Raw genomic sequence first — 16,141 nt, 5'->3', positions numbered from 1 at the left:
TAACACGTGTTGATCGTTTGTCCATAACTACATATATCCATAATACTTAAACTTTCTACTGATGCATTTATTCTCATCAATAGTTGCAGACAGGTGACACGTAAATTAAAAAGTAATAAGGAAGACTGGTGGATTTATTTGTCGAGAACAAGTTTATAAAATATATCGATTTATATGACCAAACTATAATACATCCTTAAGAGATTATGTAATATGTAAATATTAATGAATTTTATAAGATTAAAAGGTTACGTTTGTCACACTATCATTCAAACGGCTATCCTGATTGGAATGATATTAAGTTGTTATTAGTATTTGGTAGCAACTAGCAAAAAGTACCAACGAATTATTAGTAATTTTTTTCGGTACTTCGCTCAGCTGTCGGTAAGTTCTTGTTGTCGTGTTTTATCGCGATGGGCTTCGCTTACGCGATCGCATTTGTTCAAACACCGAATGCAATAAATACGAGGAGCGTGTAATTTTTATATGGATTAACGAAGTGTAACGATAACATTTTAGACCATATTAGCAATTATCTTCGCGACTTCGCAATAAACTATACGACGATGCAATGTAGCCGCACATTCGCTGTAGGCCAAAGGCGAAGTTTTCTCGCACAAATATTTATTAAATTACAAGTGGTATAACTTTTATACAAGACCCACTAAATCCTTATTTTCTCTATCGTGGTTTGTCTTGGTTACTTTGTCATTCAAAATAAAAAAAAATCAAAATCAAAATATACTTTATTCAAATAGACTTTTACAAGCACTTTTGAATCGTCATTTAACAAACTATTTAAAGTAAAGCTACCACCGGTTCGGAATGTAGATTCTACCGAGAAGAACCGGCAAGAAACTCAGTAGTTACTCATTTTCAATATCAAAAAATACAGCCATGTTAGTTAAATACAATTATATATGTATGTTATGTCTCCTGCCTGGAAGTCAACAAGCATTAACTCCACGCTGTTTTATCATCAATATACTCTTGTATCGAATAATATGCCTTCTTTACCAATGTATTTTTTACAATTTTAACATAATGATAATAACCCGGTTTCCGTACTATACATGCTAGATAGAATAAAAACGTACTTATAGCCTATTCCAATTTCCAATGGAAGTAGAAAAAAATTAAACAAACCTTAGATTTACGTATTTCATGCGATTTGCTAATAACTCAGCTATATTGGGAACTACTAATAGTTCTTTATTTATAATACAACACTGTTACAATTAACTACGTATTTCCACATTCATTTTACTTCCGAAATTTCGACAACAGTCTCGCCGACGTTCAAAACGCCATTTTTTCGCAAATCCATAGTGAATATCATAGATCAATCAAGCTCGCAACCAATCATATCGCGTTAATTTACTGTCAAATGTTGTTTATTTAGCTTTTTTCCTGTTATTGTTGGAATAGAGTATATATATATCGTTATGTTACAATATTGCATCAATTTAATATCTTACGTAAATATGTTCAACAAATACGGTCTTTTAATGTCTAAAATTATAATAATAATTAATGTATAAAATAAGAACTGATATAATATGAAAAAGTGACGGATTGTGTAACGAGTTATAATTAGTGTGTGAGCGATGTAGATTACCAAAAAGCTCTAAAACTTAGAATAATTCAAGGGTTTTATAAAAATGTTTCTGATGAGATATGAAGAGGATTTCCGATGAGGAAAGGGGGGAAAATGGGAAAGGGTATTTTTTTTAATTGTCCCCTTACGCAGTCAAGACAGGCAGCTAGTAGTCTATAAAACAAACGATGTACTGCTGACTCCTTTACTTTGAAATAGATTCAATTTATTTTTATTAATAGTAACATTGAAAACTCAGGACATATATTTAATTTATTTTCAAAGTTGAAGATTCAATATGCAATGTTTTTTGTATCCGTTTGATTTGATTTAACAACCGACCGCTTTTCCCTGGACACTGACCCCTTATAAAGGACGATACGATAAAAAAAGAGTTATTTTTTATTGTTAAATAAATACAATGGTAGTGCGAAAATCATAACATATTTTATGCAATTCCATTTAGTGTCTGAAATATTTTAATTTTATCTTTCTATTATAAATAGTGTTCGTTGTTTGTACATGAGATGTGTTAAAGCTATTGACTGATATTGACTCATATGATTGTAGTCGAACAAAATTAATGTATTTTACTGATGACATAAATACACGTGTATGGTGGCTAGAGGAAATACATTATATTATAAACATTACGTAATCATCTTTATGTTACTTTGCCATTGGTGTTATAGTTTGTTGTGTTTTTGTAATTTTCTCACTCTTCAATATACAATAATGACTGTTGGAGTATTTATGCACTGCACAAAATTACTCTACTCAGAATATAAACATTACCTAGATACGTAATTACATAATCTTAGGTATGTTTACAATAAATATTTTTTAATTAATGATCTTACATTACTCATGTTTTATTACTTATTTGTTTTTGGATATTAGAGGAGTCATATCATCATATGAAAGTAAGATATTTTAGACATTTTTTTATTTTACCTAAAGAAAGTATAGGTAAAATAAAAAAGCGTTAAGTCTGGTAAAAAAAAGTTATGAGGGTAACGCATATTACATTAAAATATAACAGAAAAGGTGTTCTATGAATAATTAAGTGTTACCTACTTATTATAATTCTGCCCTCCTAATTGAGACAACCGTAACTGCACAGAATATGATTTCGAAATAATGGCGCGTAAAGTTTTTTACGGAAAATTGGGTGAAAATTTAAGAAAATACCAATTATTTTTTTATTTTAACGGATAGTAACGACCCTTCTCTTTAAAGTAGTAATTATAATGAGATATAATAATTTGTTTATTTTTTAAATAGCAAATAATCTTGATGTGTAGTTAATTTAAATTTTATAATGTAGCCTAACCTTGAGAGCCGTATGTTATGGGGTTTCGGTTCTTATATCTAGGAAATGCTGTTACGGTGTTTAACAAATAAACATTTCTAAATATTTACAAGCCATATAAGCGGTAACTATACCCTAACAAATTACAAATCAGTTGTGAAAAAATATATTGAAGTATAAATAAAAAAACTTTAACAAGTTTTTAATGAGAGCCGAGATGGCCCAGTGGTTAGAACGCGTCCACCTTATGATTTCGGGTTCAAACCCGGGCAAGCACCACTGAATCTTCATGTGTTAAATTTGTGTTTAAAATTCATCTCGTGCTCGGCGGTAAAGGAAAACATCGTGAGGAAACCTGCATGTGTCTTCAACGAAATTCTGCCACATGTGTATTCCACCAAACCGACTGGAGCAGCGTGGTGGAATATGCTCCAAAACCTTCTCCTCAAAGGGAGAGGACGCCTTAGCCCAGCAGTGGGAAATTTACAGGCTGTGATATATGTATGTATGTATGTAAGTTTTCTTTATGAGGATTTATTACAAAACATAAACAAAAAAGTGGAAGGCACTTTTGAAATCACATGGTTTGAGTCTCATTTTTTTAAGCGTTTTATTTCCTAGTCTCTATTACTTGGTCTTGTACGTATATCTGTATTTATCTTTTGACTTTATCTTTTTGAAGTTTTACAATTTTTAATGTGTGCCTCTCTAAATCTAATGTATTTCTCTTGATTCCGTGTTTCCTCATTTTAGTCCCATGATCTTCATTTTTAACATCTTTATTATCACGTGTCTGCTGGTTTACATCCTCGGTATTTTTTTCCGTGTCTAATTTTCACCGAGATCACAGTCATTGCTGCCTTCCTCAATAAATGTTTTCCGTTCATATATGATTTTGATCTCTTTGCTCTTTATTTTTATCATCTAATCCACTCGTTTCATCTGCTTCAGAAATATAATTGCTGTCTTTGTCATTATCTGAATCATGAAAAATATCAAAATTTTCATCAAAGGCTTCGTGACATTCTAAATCTATACCGGATTGATCGATTTCATCACATACAAAACAAATTAGGCTACATTTACCATTCATGCCAACTAAAATACAAACATATTAAGCAATTACATCCAAAATAAAATAAAATAATTTAATAAAAATATCTGTTGAATTGCCTTAGAACCATTGTTATTAAAAATAAAAACCCACGAACTCTGGCGATACACCGTCCGCTAAGCACATACCTCAACCCCTCGCGTCTTAAAACCAATAATATTACCACATATAACAGGCGTATAACCGCGTTTACGGTTGTTATATTTGGGAAAAAATATCAAATAGGTTATCGCATACTAAATATGACAACGGTAAAGATCAAATACCCTTGTTTTCAGTAGTAAATAAGAAATAAGTGCGATAATAATTCCTATCATTATGCAAAAGGACCGTAAGTTGTTGTTACTGTTTTTATGTTTAGTATTAGCCTTGCACAGTTGATGAATGTAGTTCAGATATCAGCGGTATATCATCTTACGGTGTTTATATTTGGTACACATTTTTAACGAATGATCAAGCTCATTCAAACATTTTAAGCATAACAAACGTAGGCGATCTTACGGTATTTAAATTTAGCAACAAACATAAAAATATTTAATTACGGCGCTTATACTAAACATTATCTCGGTTTCTGTAAGTTTTATCAAAAAGATCATAAAGAAGAGATTTTAGATCTCATCACGCTAATTCCGAATCAAGTATTAACTCATTTTGCATAAAAATCGTAGTTACGGTCGTCTCAATTAGGAGGGCAGAATTTGTATCATACTTTTGTTTATTAATGGTAGAAACGTTTTCTCGATAAAATCAATAAATGTAAATATGATATGTGACTATTATATTGAAGCTTAATAGTCATTGACTATCAGAGAATGAAATATTACGGAAGGTTACGCGCGCGAGGCGCAACTCGCACAAGGAACCCAAGGCGATGTAGCGCAGCGCCGCGTTCGCTGCGCGATGGCGCGGTATTTGTCCGTGGCGTGGCGTGGCGCGGGTCAGTTGCGGTCGCGTTGAGGAAGGTTGAATCGGGCGCAAGCCGCACGCGCCGGTGGCCTCACTACCGTGGTTTCGAACGTTCGGTGACCGCGTGCAGCTCGTGTCGACACTTCGCCCCCCGTACCGCTTGCCTGCACCCTCCCCCGCCCCCGCCGCCGCATGCACCCTCGTTCGGTTTAAAAAGGCCAATTTGATTTTAACGTGTCGCTCACACCCTTAAAGGGGAACCATTTTCTATAGATGTTTTAATAGGTTAGAATGCATGCACTAACCTGCCTCAATTAGAAAATGTAACCGAAATCAATGTATCGTGTCATCGCGTGACAATTAAATTATTAATTACTTTAATCATCACTTCCGTCTTGGAATTTGTAAAATATTGTAACAGTCTTTCTGTAAATCCAGATAAATAACTATTTTCATTTAATCTTATCATCGTCTTTTTAGATATATGTAAGGTTGGTAAATGTTGTTTATGATTTAATTATACCATGATACCTTTGTATAAAAAAATAATCATTAAGTTCTGCTTTCTTATAATAATGGAATTTGTTAATGAAAATAATAATTGAAATACTTCAAATCGATTCCTTATGTATGAATATAGCTTATTATTATAAACAAACTTATTGAAATGGAAGTGGAAAAAATATCTGTTTATTTTTTAACTTAATAATAGCGATCACAGAATATAAATAATAAATTAAAAATAGTCAGAAATAGAACAACTGCTGTTCAGTAGACTCCTAGTCCTACCTAGTACCTAACCTAATTTATAACTCTACCTAGAATAATTGTAAAATTAAATTTGTGTAAATTTTATACGTTTTATTGTGAGTCTAGAAAAAATGTAATCTTTTCCAATAAATAAATAAGTAAATAAATAAATACGAACATCAGCCAATAAATAAGAATAATAATCTCTCCAGATAAAGCTTAATCTATAAATACGTCATTTAAACATCATAATCTAGGAAGCTAAGTTGCAATCTGTTGTAATAGAATATCGCTTTTTTCTGAATTCATACTCATACACTTGTTAACATTTGATATCGTTTTAAACATTTAATCAAGCAAGAAATCAGCAATATATATACATATATATTAATGTTAAACAATACAAACATCTACTTGGTTGGTTTTACACGTGGTTTTTTTACTGTTACGTTATAATTATTACAACTCTATATTTTATCTTATTCAATAGAACTAATGTGGATTTTTTAAGTAAATTAATTTGCTCTTCAGTACTATGAAATGTCTGAAAGAAAAATAACTTCTAAGTAAACCTAAAAAGTGAAACCACTAGAAACACTTTCGTTTCCTATCGATCCGACAAAAGTTGAAGCTCAACGCATGAAATATTTGAAGCCTTGTATTTTCTTCCCTAAATATAAAAAAATAACCTATAATTAATTAAGGTGTGCAAACATTTACAAATTACATGTTCTGATACATCTAGCTAAACATAAGTGAGCTCTGTTATAAAACATAATCATGAGATATAATTATTAATATGTGTATATTATTAATTAATAATAGTTATGTTATGAAATTGAAAAAAATAGTTAACAATGTAGAAGATACGCATTAAAGTATAATAACTGATAATGTTCCAAATGAAACTTCCTAACATATTGTCCTAGACAGACAAAATAGAAGAGTGCGGGAGGAGGAAGGTGGTGGACGAGCCACGCACGCGCACTCGCGCTAAGAGTTCACACGCGCTTCGAAACCGCGGTGGGCCTCCACGTGTTTCCCCTTCCGCGCCGCCGCGCCCGCTCTCCGCTGCCCTCTCCAACCTTCAACAAAGCCGCGGTCGTATATCGTATACATACAATACGCATTATACAACATATGTACATGTATTAAAATGAGTATTATTACTTTATGAGCGCGCAGGCACAACAACTTGCGCATTTACCTGATTATTTAAGTTATGTTGAACTTACCATTAGTATGGTAGGTTATCTAGCAGTAAGTGAAATACGATAGTAAGTAATATAACTTAAATAATCATTCATAAAATATATTATTAGCTAAGCTTCAGAAAAATACTTCGAAATAAAAAAATTATGTATATAATTTTTAAACGAAATACGTAATAAACTTGTAAAAATGCTGTCATTTTTTGGTTTTGAGATCCACGTAGTAATATCATTATGAACACACAGATATAGAAAATTGTTTCTTGAACACAACGTACAAGTGTGTGTGCCGCGTGGATGTAGGCTAACCATATGGAAGATATATATTAGTGGACTAAAGCAGTAAAAGAACCTTACATTATATTTAACATATTTACGTAGAATACATACGGTCCAAGCCAATCCTAATGAAAAGTTCAAAAATAAAAAATGAAATATGTAAACTACAAAATGTTACTCTCTATTTCATGTATAACAATTTACATTTTTTATCATATATAATTTTAGATAGACTTAATTTGGTTACTAAAACATATTATACTATTCATATAATATATATTGTAAAATTAAATTATCTTTGGTAACCGTCGTCGCAACGATTTTTCCTCACTTCCTCAAAATAAATGGCACCCTAAGTAGAGGAGAGCGGAGGACAAATGCGCTGCCTGTACGTAGCAGTGAGCTCGCTGCTCGCGGATTCCGCATTCAGCCGCGGACCGTCTGTGGAGCGCACGCTCGCGCTAGTTCTGTCCAGCGTCGTACTCGACTACACAACCTACACCAACACTGACGCCATTGACACTTGGAAATAAATCATCGTCATTGAACATGATAGGTAAGAAAATCTTTATTATTCCATAACTATCAATGTACAACTTACGGACAATAATTGCTAATTTGATAATTTCTTTGTAAATTTTAAATAGGAATTAATTATATTTTAGTGCATGATCATTTGACTGTTTCTTTTTTAAAAATTTGAAGTTATTATTTCCCGATTTATAAATTAGGAATTCTAAAAAAAAAGTTGCTTAGATATAATAATTTAAATATTTGATGGAAACTTAATAGTTAATAAAATATTTATAAAGTTAACCCAAATAACGCGATACCGAATCCTAAAAATGAAGTAATAAATATCTATATATAAGTATATATATACAAGTAGTGAGGATATAATGAAAGTGGGGGCAGAGAGCGCGGGTGAGCGCGGCGCGGGGTACAGTGCGGACACGGGGTCGGTGGCCCAAACACGTGGAGGCCCACCGCGGCACTATCGGTTCGAAACCGCGGTGCGGGCCTCCACGTGCTGCCGGAGGACATTCACTTTGCCTCGTTCCGCGCTCCCCCCTTCCTATCCGCACCCCTATGTGGCCGTAGTATGTGCATCCTGATATTCCTGATCGCGCATACCATCCACAACAGACATTGTACTGTGAACGGTCGTCGCGATAAAACGCTGACAGCGAATGTCCACCGTTAATTACTCTGTTAAGGTTATTAATAATATGAATAATTTGTCAACTACTTTTGAATTCATATCTTATTCTCCAGGCGAAGAAGAACGTGAACACCAATGCAAAGAATGCGGGTTGAGGCTTTCGACTCGGAGTGCACTAACAGCTCACACGCGCTCACATCGAGTCGCCGCCGATGCTCACAGATGTGATGTTTGTCACAAGACTTTCGCCGTGCCGGCGCGTTTAGTGCGCCACTATAGAACTCACACAGGGGAACGACCCTTCGAATGTGAATACTGTCACAAGATGTTCAGTGTGAAGGAAAATCTTCAAGTGCATCGACGGATTCATACTAAAGAGCGACCCTATAGATGCGGAGTTTGCGGAGCTGCGTTCGAACATTCCGGTAAACTGCATCGTCACGCTAGAATACATACCGGGGAGAGGCCACACGCCTGCCCACATTGCCATAAGACGTTCATACAGTCGGGACAATTAGTAATTCATCTTCGTACGCACACCGGTGAAAAGCCCTATAGATGCCCCGCGCCCGGCTGTGGCAAGGGGTTCACTTGCTCAAAGCAACTCAAAGTGCATTCGCGTACTCACACCGGAGAACGCCCCTATACTTGCGAAATATGTTTACGCGATTTTGGTTACAATCACGTATTAAAACTACATCGCTTCCAACATTTCGGGGAACGCTGCTATCGTTGTACAGTATGCGATGGGACCTTTAACACTAAGAAGCAGATGGAAGCTCACATTTATAAGGAACACGGAGCGGAGACACCTAGAGCACCAACGGCTACGCAGTACACTGTACCATTAGTTGTAAAAGGCAATGTAATGTGTGATATTGTGGAAGCTGCATTGCAACAATTACCTCCCACTCCACCTAGTTCTCCGCCGTCACCTCCTTGCCCGATGCCGATACCAATGCAGACAACATCCACGCCACCTTTTGCTTCACCGCTACCGTCTCCTTCGCCACCTACTATAAATACTTCCATGACAGTCATGACACTCGCTCCTTCATCGCTTCCTCCCCGAAAACGTAAAATCATTCCACAAGTAGAATCTGTGCAAGTGGAGCCAGTAGTACGTCATACATCCGTTATACAGTTCGCTCCTCCGGCTACAGAGTCTTCGTAGCATTTGTTTCACAATTTTTCTCAATAATTCAATGTTCAAGTTAGCTAATAAGGCTTTATTCTAATCGAAGGCTGTAAGATGACTGTATGGGTTTGTAGTGATAGTTTAGTAGAGCATACAATGATCATCATCGTCAGTGACGTGAGCCAGGTTTGAAGTTTTTTGTAATGCTGCAATGAATGTATTGTTTTAAATTTTAATCTTGAAAAAAGACTAATTAGATGTTTAAACGTATTTGTGCTGTCAATATTAATAGAATAAGTTTTGTATTTATACTATGTGTTACTATTCTTAAGTAAAAAAATATAAGTTGAAGTTTTTTTTCATTTATTTTTCCTCATTTTTACTTAATCATTGTACTTAGTATTTTTTAAATTTACTAAATAATTGTTCAATATACATTTAAGTTTTAACTGCTCCTCAAAATATATATTTAAACCCTTATTGTATATAATTTTTTAGTACATCGCATTATGACGTAATTTATATAAATATTGTGTTATCCGAAATAAATAAATAATATCGATTTTGTTTGCGACCACTTTTACTTTGAACACATTAAATAATAATTAATAAAGTACTGGCATATAAAAACGTAAACCTAACATGAACATGATCTACGTAATACTTTTAAATACCTACTTTACTCCCATAATTCAATTCAAATCAAGATGAAATATAACGTCAACAGTATTATCCTTTACAAATATTCGGCTTCGAACCGTTTGAAAAAAATACAATTTAATTTATATATATTTATATTGTTTACTGTAAATAATCTATTACTACTAATACAGAAACAAAAACTAATTAAAATCTAATACTTAAATCATTAAAATCTTCATAATAAACGTTATCTCACTAATCTATCGTTTAAATGTTTGCAATAATAAAATTAGCATTTTTTGCGTTTATTTAATAATAATTATTTTTCTAGTATTCAATATGGCCAATTCTTTTTAACTTAACGTACCTAAATTTTAAAGAAAAATATTATAACTATACGACCAATACCTGTCAGGGGACAGCTATAATTGGTCGTATAGTTATAATATTTTCGTTTAGTTATATTATTTTCCAACCAGTTATTCACCTTTTGACAAATGGTACTGATTGCGGCAACATTAACATTTTCGTTTTTGATTCAATAATTAGGACTAATTGATATTTAGCACCGATTATCGAATTTTACCTATTGAACAAAAAAAAAACTTTTTTGAATAAATAAACTTTGTTTCATTGATGGTTTTCATTGCGGCATTATTAATGATAAATAAAAAATGCCAATAAAATAAAAAAACTTGGAATTAAATTTTACAGGTTTTTATAATATCGCAAAAAATTATACATATTTATTGTAATAAAACCTTCAAGTATTTATTTGGTTGTTCAATTTACTATGTAAGATTTCCAAAACTCTTAGAAAACTTTTAGATTGTTAAATTTATTCGTGTAGAAATAAAAGATTTTCCTCTAATGATCCTATCACGAAAACGATTATTTTAGATTTATTTATTTGATCATGTCACTAAAACATTCGATCACTTCACTAAGTGCCATATAATGTTGTTAATATTTATGACGAATGACACTTGAATGCTTAAAAAAAAGGTATATATATAGGTATTTATATTTATTGCAATTTACATATTTTTATCACGCATTTTAAAAGTTAACTAAGGCAACTGTCAAAAATAAAATAATAAATAACTGGTTTGACAGAGTGGAGACATACACACACAAATCCATAAATAGAGCACAATGTATTATTATCTTAATTTATTGTAAATATGTGTTTGTTTTCACAGCACTAGTTTAATATAGTTCAATAATTATTATTGCACAATATCCACGCTTAATATGAGTTAAATTAAAACAATTAATTAATAAAAAGATAAAGAAGCCTACAAAGAATAAACGAGATGTTTTATTTTTTTATTCTCCTGACACATATTACGGTTGATTTTATATTACAAAACAATTTATTAAAAATGACAATGGTTTTATTAGAATAACTATTATTTAAAGATATTAAAAGCTATTTAACAATAGCAAATACAATCCAATAAATTAATTATTGTCCTAGTAGTCAAATGTCGCTCAGTCTTGTTTCGTACATCTGGATGTCAAGCCGCATCTGTGTCCATAGTCTGTGTCTACCAATAGAAAAGTTTTTACCAAGAAAATATGCGGAATTACGCATAAATCATAAATCTCCTTATAGTAAAGTAACTGGACCTAACTTTGGTTTATTTTCGTAATTCGGTAATTACAATTAAACAATTTATATAAATAATTATATAACATTTGCTAGTGTATTTATGTTTGATTGAGATGGTTCCTAATCCTATACTAAATAGTCGCTCCAGTATAGCTATATCATGTTAGATGGCGCTACTGACATACAAGATCACAGTTTTTCTATGACATTTCTTTCCATAGCCTCTATAGATATTTAATCTCTTGGTTATTACTGTACCCGACATTTAAAAATGACAACTATACGCACTACCTTATAACTATAGCTTGCACGCATTTTTCAACTAAAATAACGACTTAGTAAATTAATTGGAAATACTATTATTATTTTTATGTGTATTACAAACAAAATCGTTTTTTATTATGCTAAATCAATAGTATGTCAACTATGATTCAATGTCCGATATTTGGAACCAACCAACTAGTGCAAAATAATGTTGAATATCATATTAATTATTATTGCACAATATCCACGCTTAATATGAGTTAAATTAAAACAATTAATTAATAAAAAGATAAAGAAGCCTACAAAGAATAAACGAGATGTTTTATTTTTTTATTCTCCTGACACATATTACGGTTGATTTTATATTACAAAACAATTTATTAAAAATGACAATGGTTTTATTAGAATAACTATTATTTAAAGATATTAAAAGCTATTTAACAATAGCAAATACAATCCAATAAATTAATTATTGTCCTAGTAGTCAAATGTCGCTCAGTCTTGTTTCGTACAATATATATATATAAGTATATCGATAGACTATCGATAGCTTCCCATGAGCAATACAATTGATGCTATCGATAGTTTTGCAAAAACCATTACTTTCAACCTAAAATATCGATAGTATCGATAGTTTTGTGCTATCGATAGCCAGTAATTTCCGATAGTATTACTTTCTCAAGATAAGTAATTTAATAGGCCAACTATAGTGTATATTTAAATAAATGAAATTAAATTTACCACAATATTTGTTTTTAGAATTAAGACATTTTGTGCGGAATAAGGAATAATGAAAAATTTAAATATGAAAAATGTTGTCAATATTTTTTGTGTTTGATTTATGAATAAACATTATAAATACTCATAATATTAAAAAAACTTTTAGGAGGACGGTGGCATTACAATGAAACTTTTTTGTAGTAATCTTGAGTGTAGCGATTAGAATACATTACGAATACATTACTTACATTAAAAAACTAATACTATAAAAAAATCGCTGGCTATCGATAGTCTAAAACTATCGATAGTCTAAAACTATCGATACTATCGATAGTAGCAATAGTATTGCTTACAGAGAGCTAGCGATACTATCGATAGTATCGATAGTATTGCCACTATCGATAGTATTGCTCACGGAGAGCTGTCGATACTATCTCTGAATCTTACCCCATTACCTATATTATCATAAAACTAATAGCATCTTAAAATAATAACTATATAATTATTTTTATAAAGAGTATTTAATTCCATCTAGAAAAGTTGAAATTCTCGGTTTTTGTCTAATATCATATTCATATATAATACATACAAATCTTTCTCTTAAATCTGTATTTTTTGATGAAAACCGCATTAAAATCCGTTTCGTAGCTTAAAAGATTTAAGTTTACTGACAGTGGAAAGCGACTTTATTTTACATTATGCATAGATGCTACAATGGTTGTGTTTAGTGATTCTGAAGGTCAACTATTTTTTATTTTTTTGACTGTTCTTAATTATTCGATCAAAATTGTTTTATTAATCGATATAAGTAATTTATTTAAAGTAAAAAAACCCTTAAGTTAGCACCAACTAATTATATTTTTTGTGTCACTATAATGATCCGAGCGCTCATTCTGCCTTTTGTTATATATATAATCTGAGATATGGATTGCCATAGTCAATAAAAATGTAAGTACAAAATAAAACAGAGTTGGTACTTTTAGACTGAACTTTTTCAAATCGGTAATTTAAGCCTTAGAAGTGATTGTAACCGACACGATTACTAATTTACTTATTTATTATGATGTAGATTCTGCTAGGGCGATAGAGATACTGCCATTAAATAAGCAATAGATTTTTAGTATTTTGTTAGAGGTAGTAAAATTCTATATCGAACTCCATCTGTATAGTCCGTATTCGAACACGGTAATTGCCAGTTTTTTTTGAAGTAATACTTTTTTGAATCTATGTGATTTGAGACTCGATAAAACGAAAATACGTCATGGCCAAGTGACAAATAAATAATTTTTTTTTTATTAAATTGTACTTCTACCGTGTATAATTTGTACATACACTTTTTATATCTTATATCTCATACCTACGCAGACTGACAAATGGCTGATGAATGCTCATTACATAGACTTCCATAGCCATTGGTACTGTAAGAAATTGTAATCATTCCTCATATCCAACCTTACACAACAATCCTAAGTACTGCAATTTGACGAATTAATATATGATGAATATGTAGTAGCCAGCAAGTTTGCACATAACACTACCACCGAGTAAATCACTTGCCATTTGCCAGCGCCCAGAAATAATTTTATAAAGTTGAAAGTAGGTACTAAAAGTTTACTAAAGAGACCCAAGGTGGCGTTATTTAATTCTATAAAATTAAGATGACTTAAAATAAACTATGTATTTGCTTTATTAAATAAAACAAGCAAATATTTTTATGAAATTATTATTATTATGAAAAAAATATTAAATTAATCAAAATATAACGAATAACTGATCAGTTATTATTGTATTTTATCTATGCCAATATCCACCATATTTGTTTTGTAGTTTTGGTTTTGACGTTTCTGCCCGGTTAAAACAGCGTCTTGTCTTTATGGTATTGTTTTGGCGCTAATAAATCGCCTAATTTTCATCTTTAATCTTTAAACTAATCGATTTTTAAAAATGGTAAGGTCACTATTTTTCTTAATGCAGTTTGTTTTATCTATTATTCTATACCAATATTTTTTTAATTTAAACTTTGAAACTGGATTACAACATTCCTAAATGTATTCGTTAAATTGTTGAATGTATTCTTACAATATTATTTTTAGAATATTTGTTGATTATAATATATTTTCATCAACAGAAACAAAAAAATCGCAATGTTTATTTGTTATCGAAACATTTTTTAAACTTATATCATGACATTTTCAGACGATCGGAAAGAATAATAAGATGCAACAGCATATAAATTATCGAGTAAGGGTAATTCTACAAGATTCACGTACTTTTATTGGCACTTTTAAAGCATTTGACAAACATATGAATTTAATATTGGGAGACTGCGAAGAATTTAGAAAAATCAAATCAAAAAATAGCAAAACTGCAGACCGAGAAGAAAAAAGAACTCTAGGTTTTGTACTACTACGTGGTGAGAATATAGTGTCTCTAACAATTGAAGGACCTCCGCCACCTGAAGAAGGTTTGCCTCGGGTCCCACTACCTGGTGCTATGGGTGGGCCAGGAGCTGGCAGAGCAGCAGGTCGCGGCGTTGGACTTGGAGGAGCCCCACCAGGCTTACAAGGTCCAGCTCGTGGTGTCGGAGGACCATCTCAACAACATATGGCTCCTGGTGCTCGAGGACAGTTATCAGCGCCCCCACAAATGCGAGGTGGCCCTATGATGGGAGGCCCTCCTCCTGGTATGATGGGTGCTCCACCAGGAATGGGTAGAGGTGGCCCTGGTAGTCGTGGTCCTCCTGGAATGCGGCGCTATTAATGTGTTTGTGCAGTGATGTTTATTCAATTTTAAGTGAAAAACAAAGTAAATAAGTGAAGACGGTCTACTATATTGACTAGTTCATTACATTAACGGGAAATGTAAAAAAATTAGATAATAAATAACACTGAGTATTTTTCCAGATAATACAATAGTTAAGGACTTATAATTACAGATAAGTACTGAATAATGCTTTTTATTACATAATATATTCCCAATAATTTATCAATATATATTGACATCATCTATTAATGTTCCTTAAATACTTGTAAGTAATATTTTTGGGGAATATAATGAAATAAAATAAAATTAAAGTTAATAAATAACATTTTAGTAAAGTAAAGTATTCATGCATAATGTGTGATGGATAAGCAAGTAATCTTACCCCATCTATTTTTTTTAATTTACAACAAACTACAATATAATATTCAAGTTTTAGCAGTTACTCCTATGACTTTAACCAATGAGACTTAACAAAGTATATGTCATACAACTTATTAAGCATTATTAAAGTTATTATCAACTTTATTATTTACATGAAATAGTAAAAAATCCTGAAACCTGAAAACAGAAGTGGAAGTAAAACATCATGCTAATTTACAATTTAAAAAGCGCTTTTTTTTCTTAGTGAAATTTGCTATAATCAGTGTTTTTTCTTTTTCATTGGGAAT

At 31.9% G+C, this 16,141-nt stretch overlaps 2 protein-coding genes across 2 annotated transcripts; both read left to right on the top strand.

The window, feature by feature from the left end:
* Positions 1 to 7,567: 7,567 nt before the first annotated feature.
* On the top strand, positions 7,568 to 9,820 carry LOC113394735 (Krueppel homolog 1-like). Its single transcript, XM_026632162.2, has 2 exons — positions 7,568 to 7,725; positions 8,445 to 9,820. The coding sequence occupies exons 1-2, from the start codon at positions 7,719 to 7,721 to the stop codon at positions 9,503 to 9,505; spliced, it is 1,068 nt and encodes a 355-aa protein (XP_026487947.1). The 5' UTR covers positions 7,568 to 7,718; the 3' UTR covers positions 9,506 to 9,820.
* A 4,702-nt stretch (positions 9,821 to 14,522) lies between these two features.
* Smb (Small ribonucleoprotein particle protein SmB) lies at positions 14,523 to 15,660 on the top strand. Its single transcript, XM_026632028.2, has 2 exons — positions 14,523 to 14,657; positions 14,907 to 15,660. The coding sequence occupies exons 1-2, from the start codon at positions 14,655 to 14,657 to the stop codon at positions 15,468 to 15,470; spliced, it is 567 nt and encodes a 188-aa protein (XP_026487813.1). The 5' UTR covers positions 14,523 to 14,654; the 3' UTR covers positions 15,471 to 15,660.
* Positions 15,661 to 16,141: the final 481 nt, after the last annotated feature.

This window comes from Vanessa tameamea, chromosome 4, assembly GCF_037043105.1.
Source record: "Vanessa tameamea isolate UH-Manoa-2023 chromosome 4, ilVanTame1 primary haplotype, whole genome shotgun sequence".
Taxonomy (NCBI): Eukaryota; Metazoa; Arthropoda; class Insecta; order Lepidoptera; family Nymphalidae; genus Vanessa; species Vanessa tameamea.
This window is presented reverse-complemented; position numbering and strand designations above follow the sequence as displayed.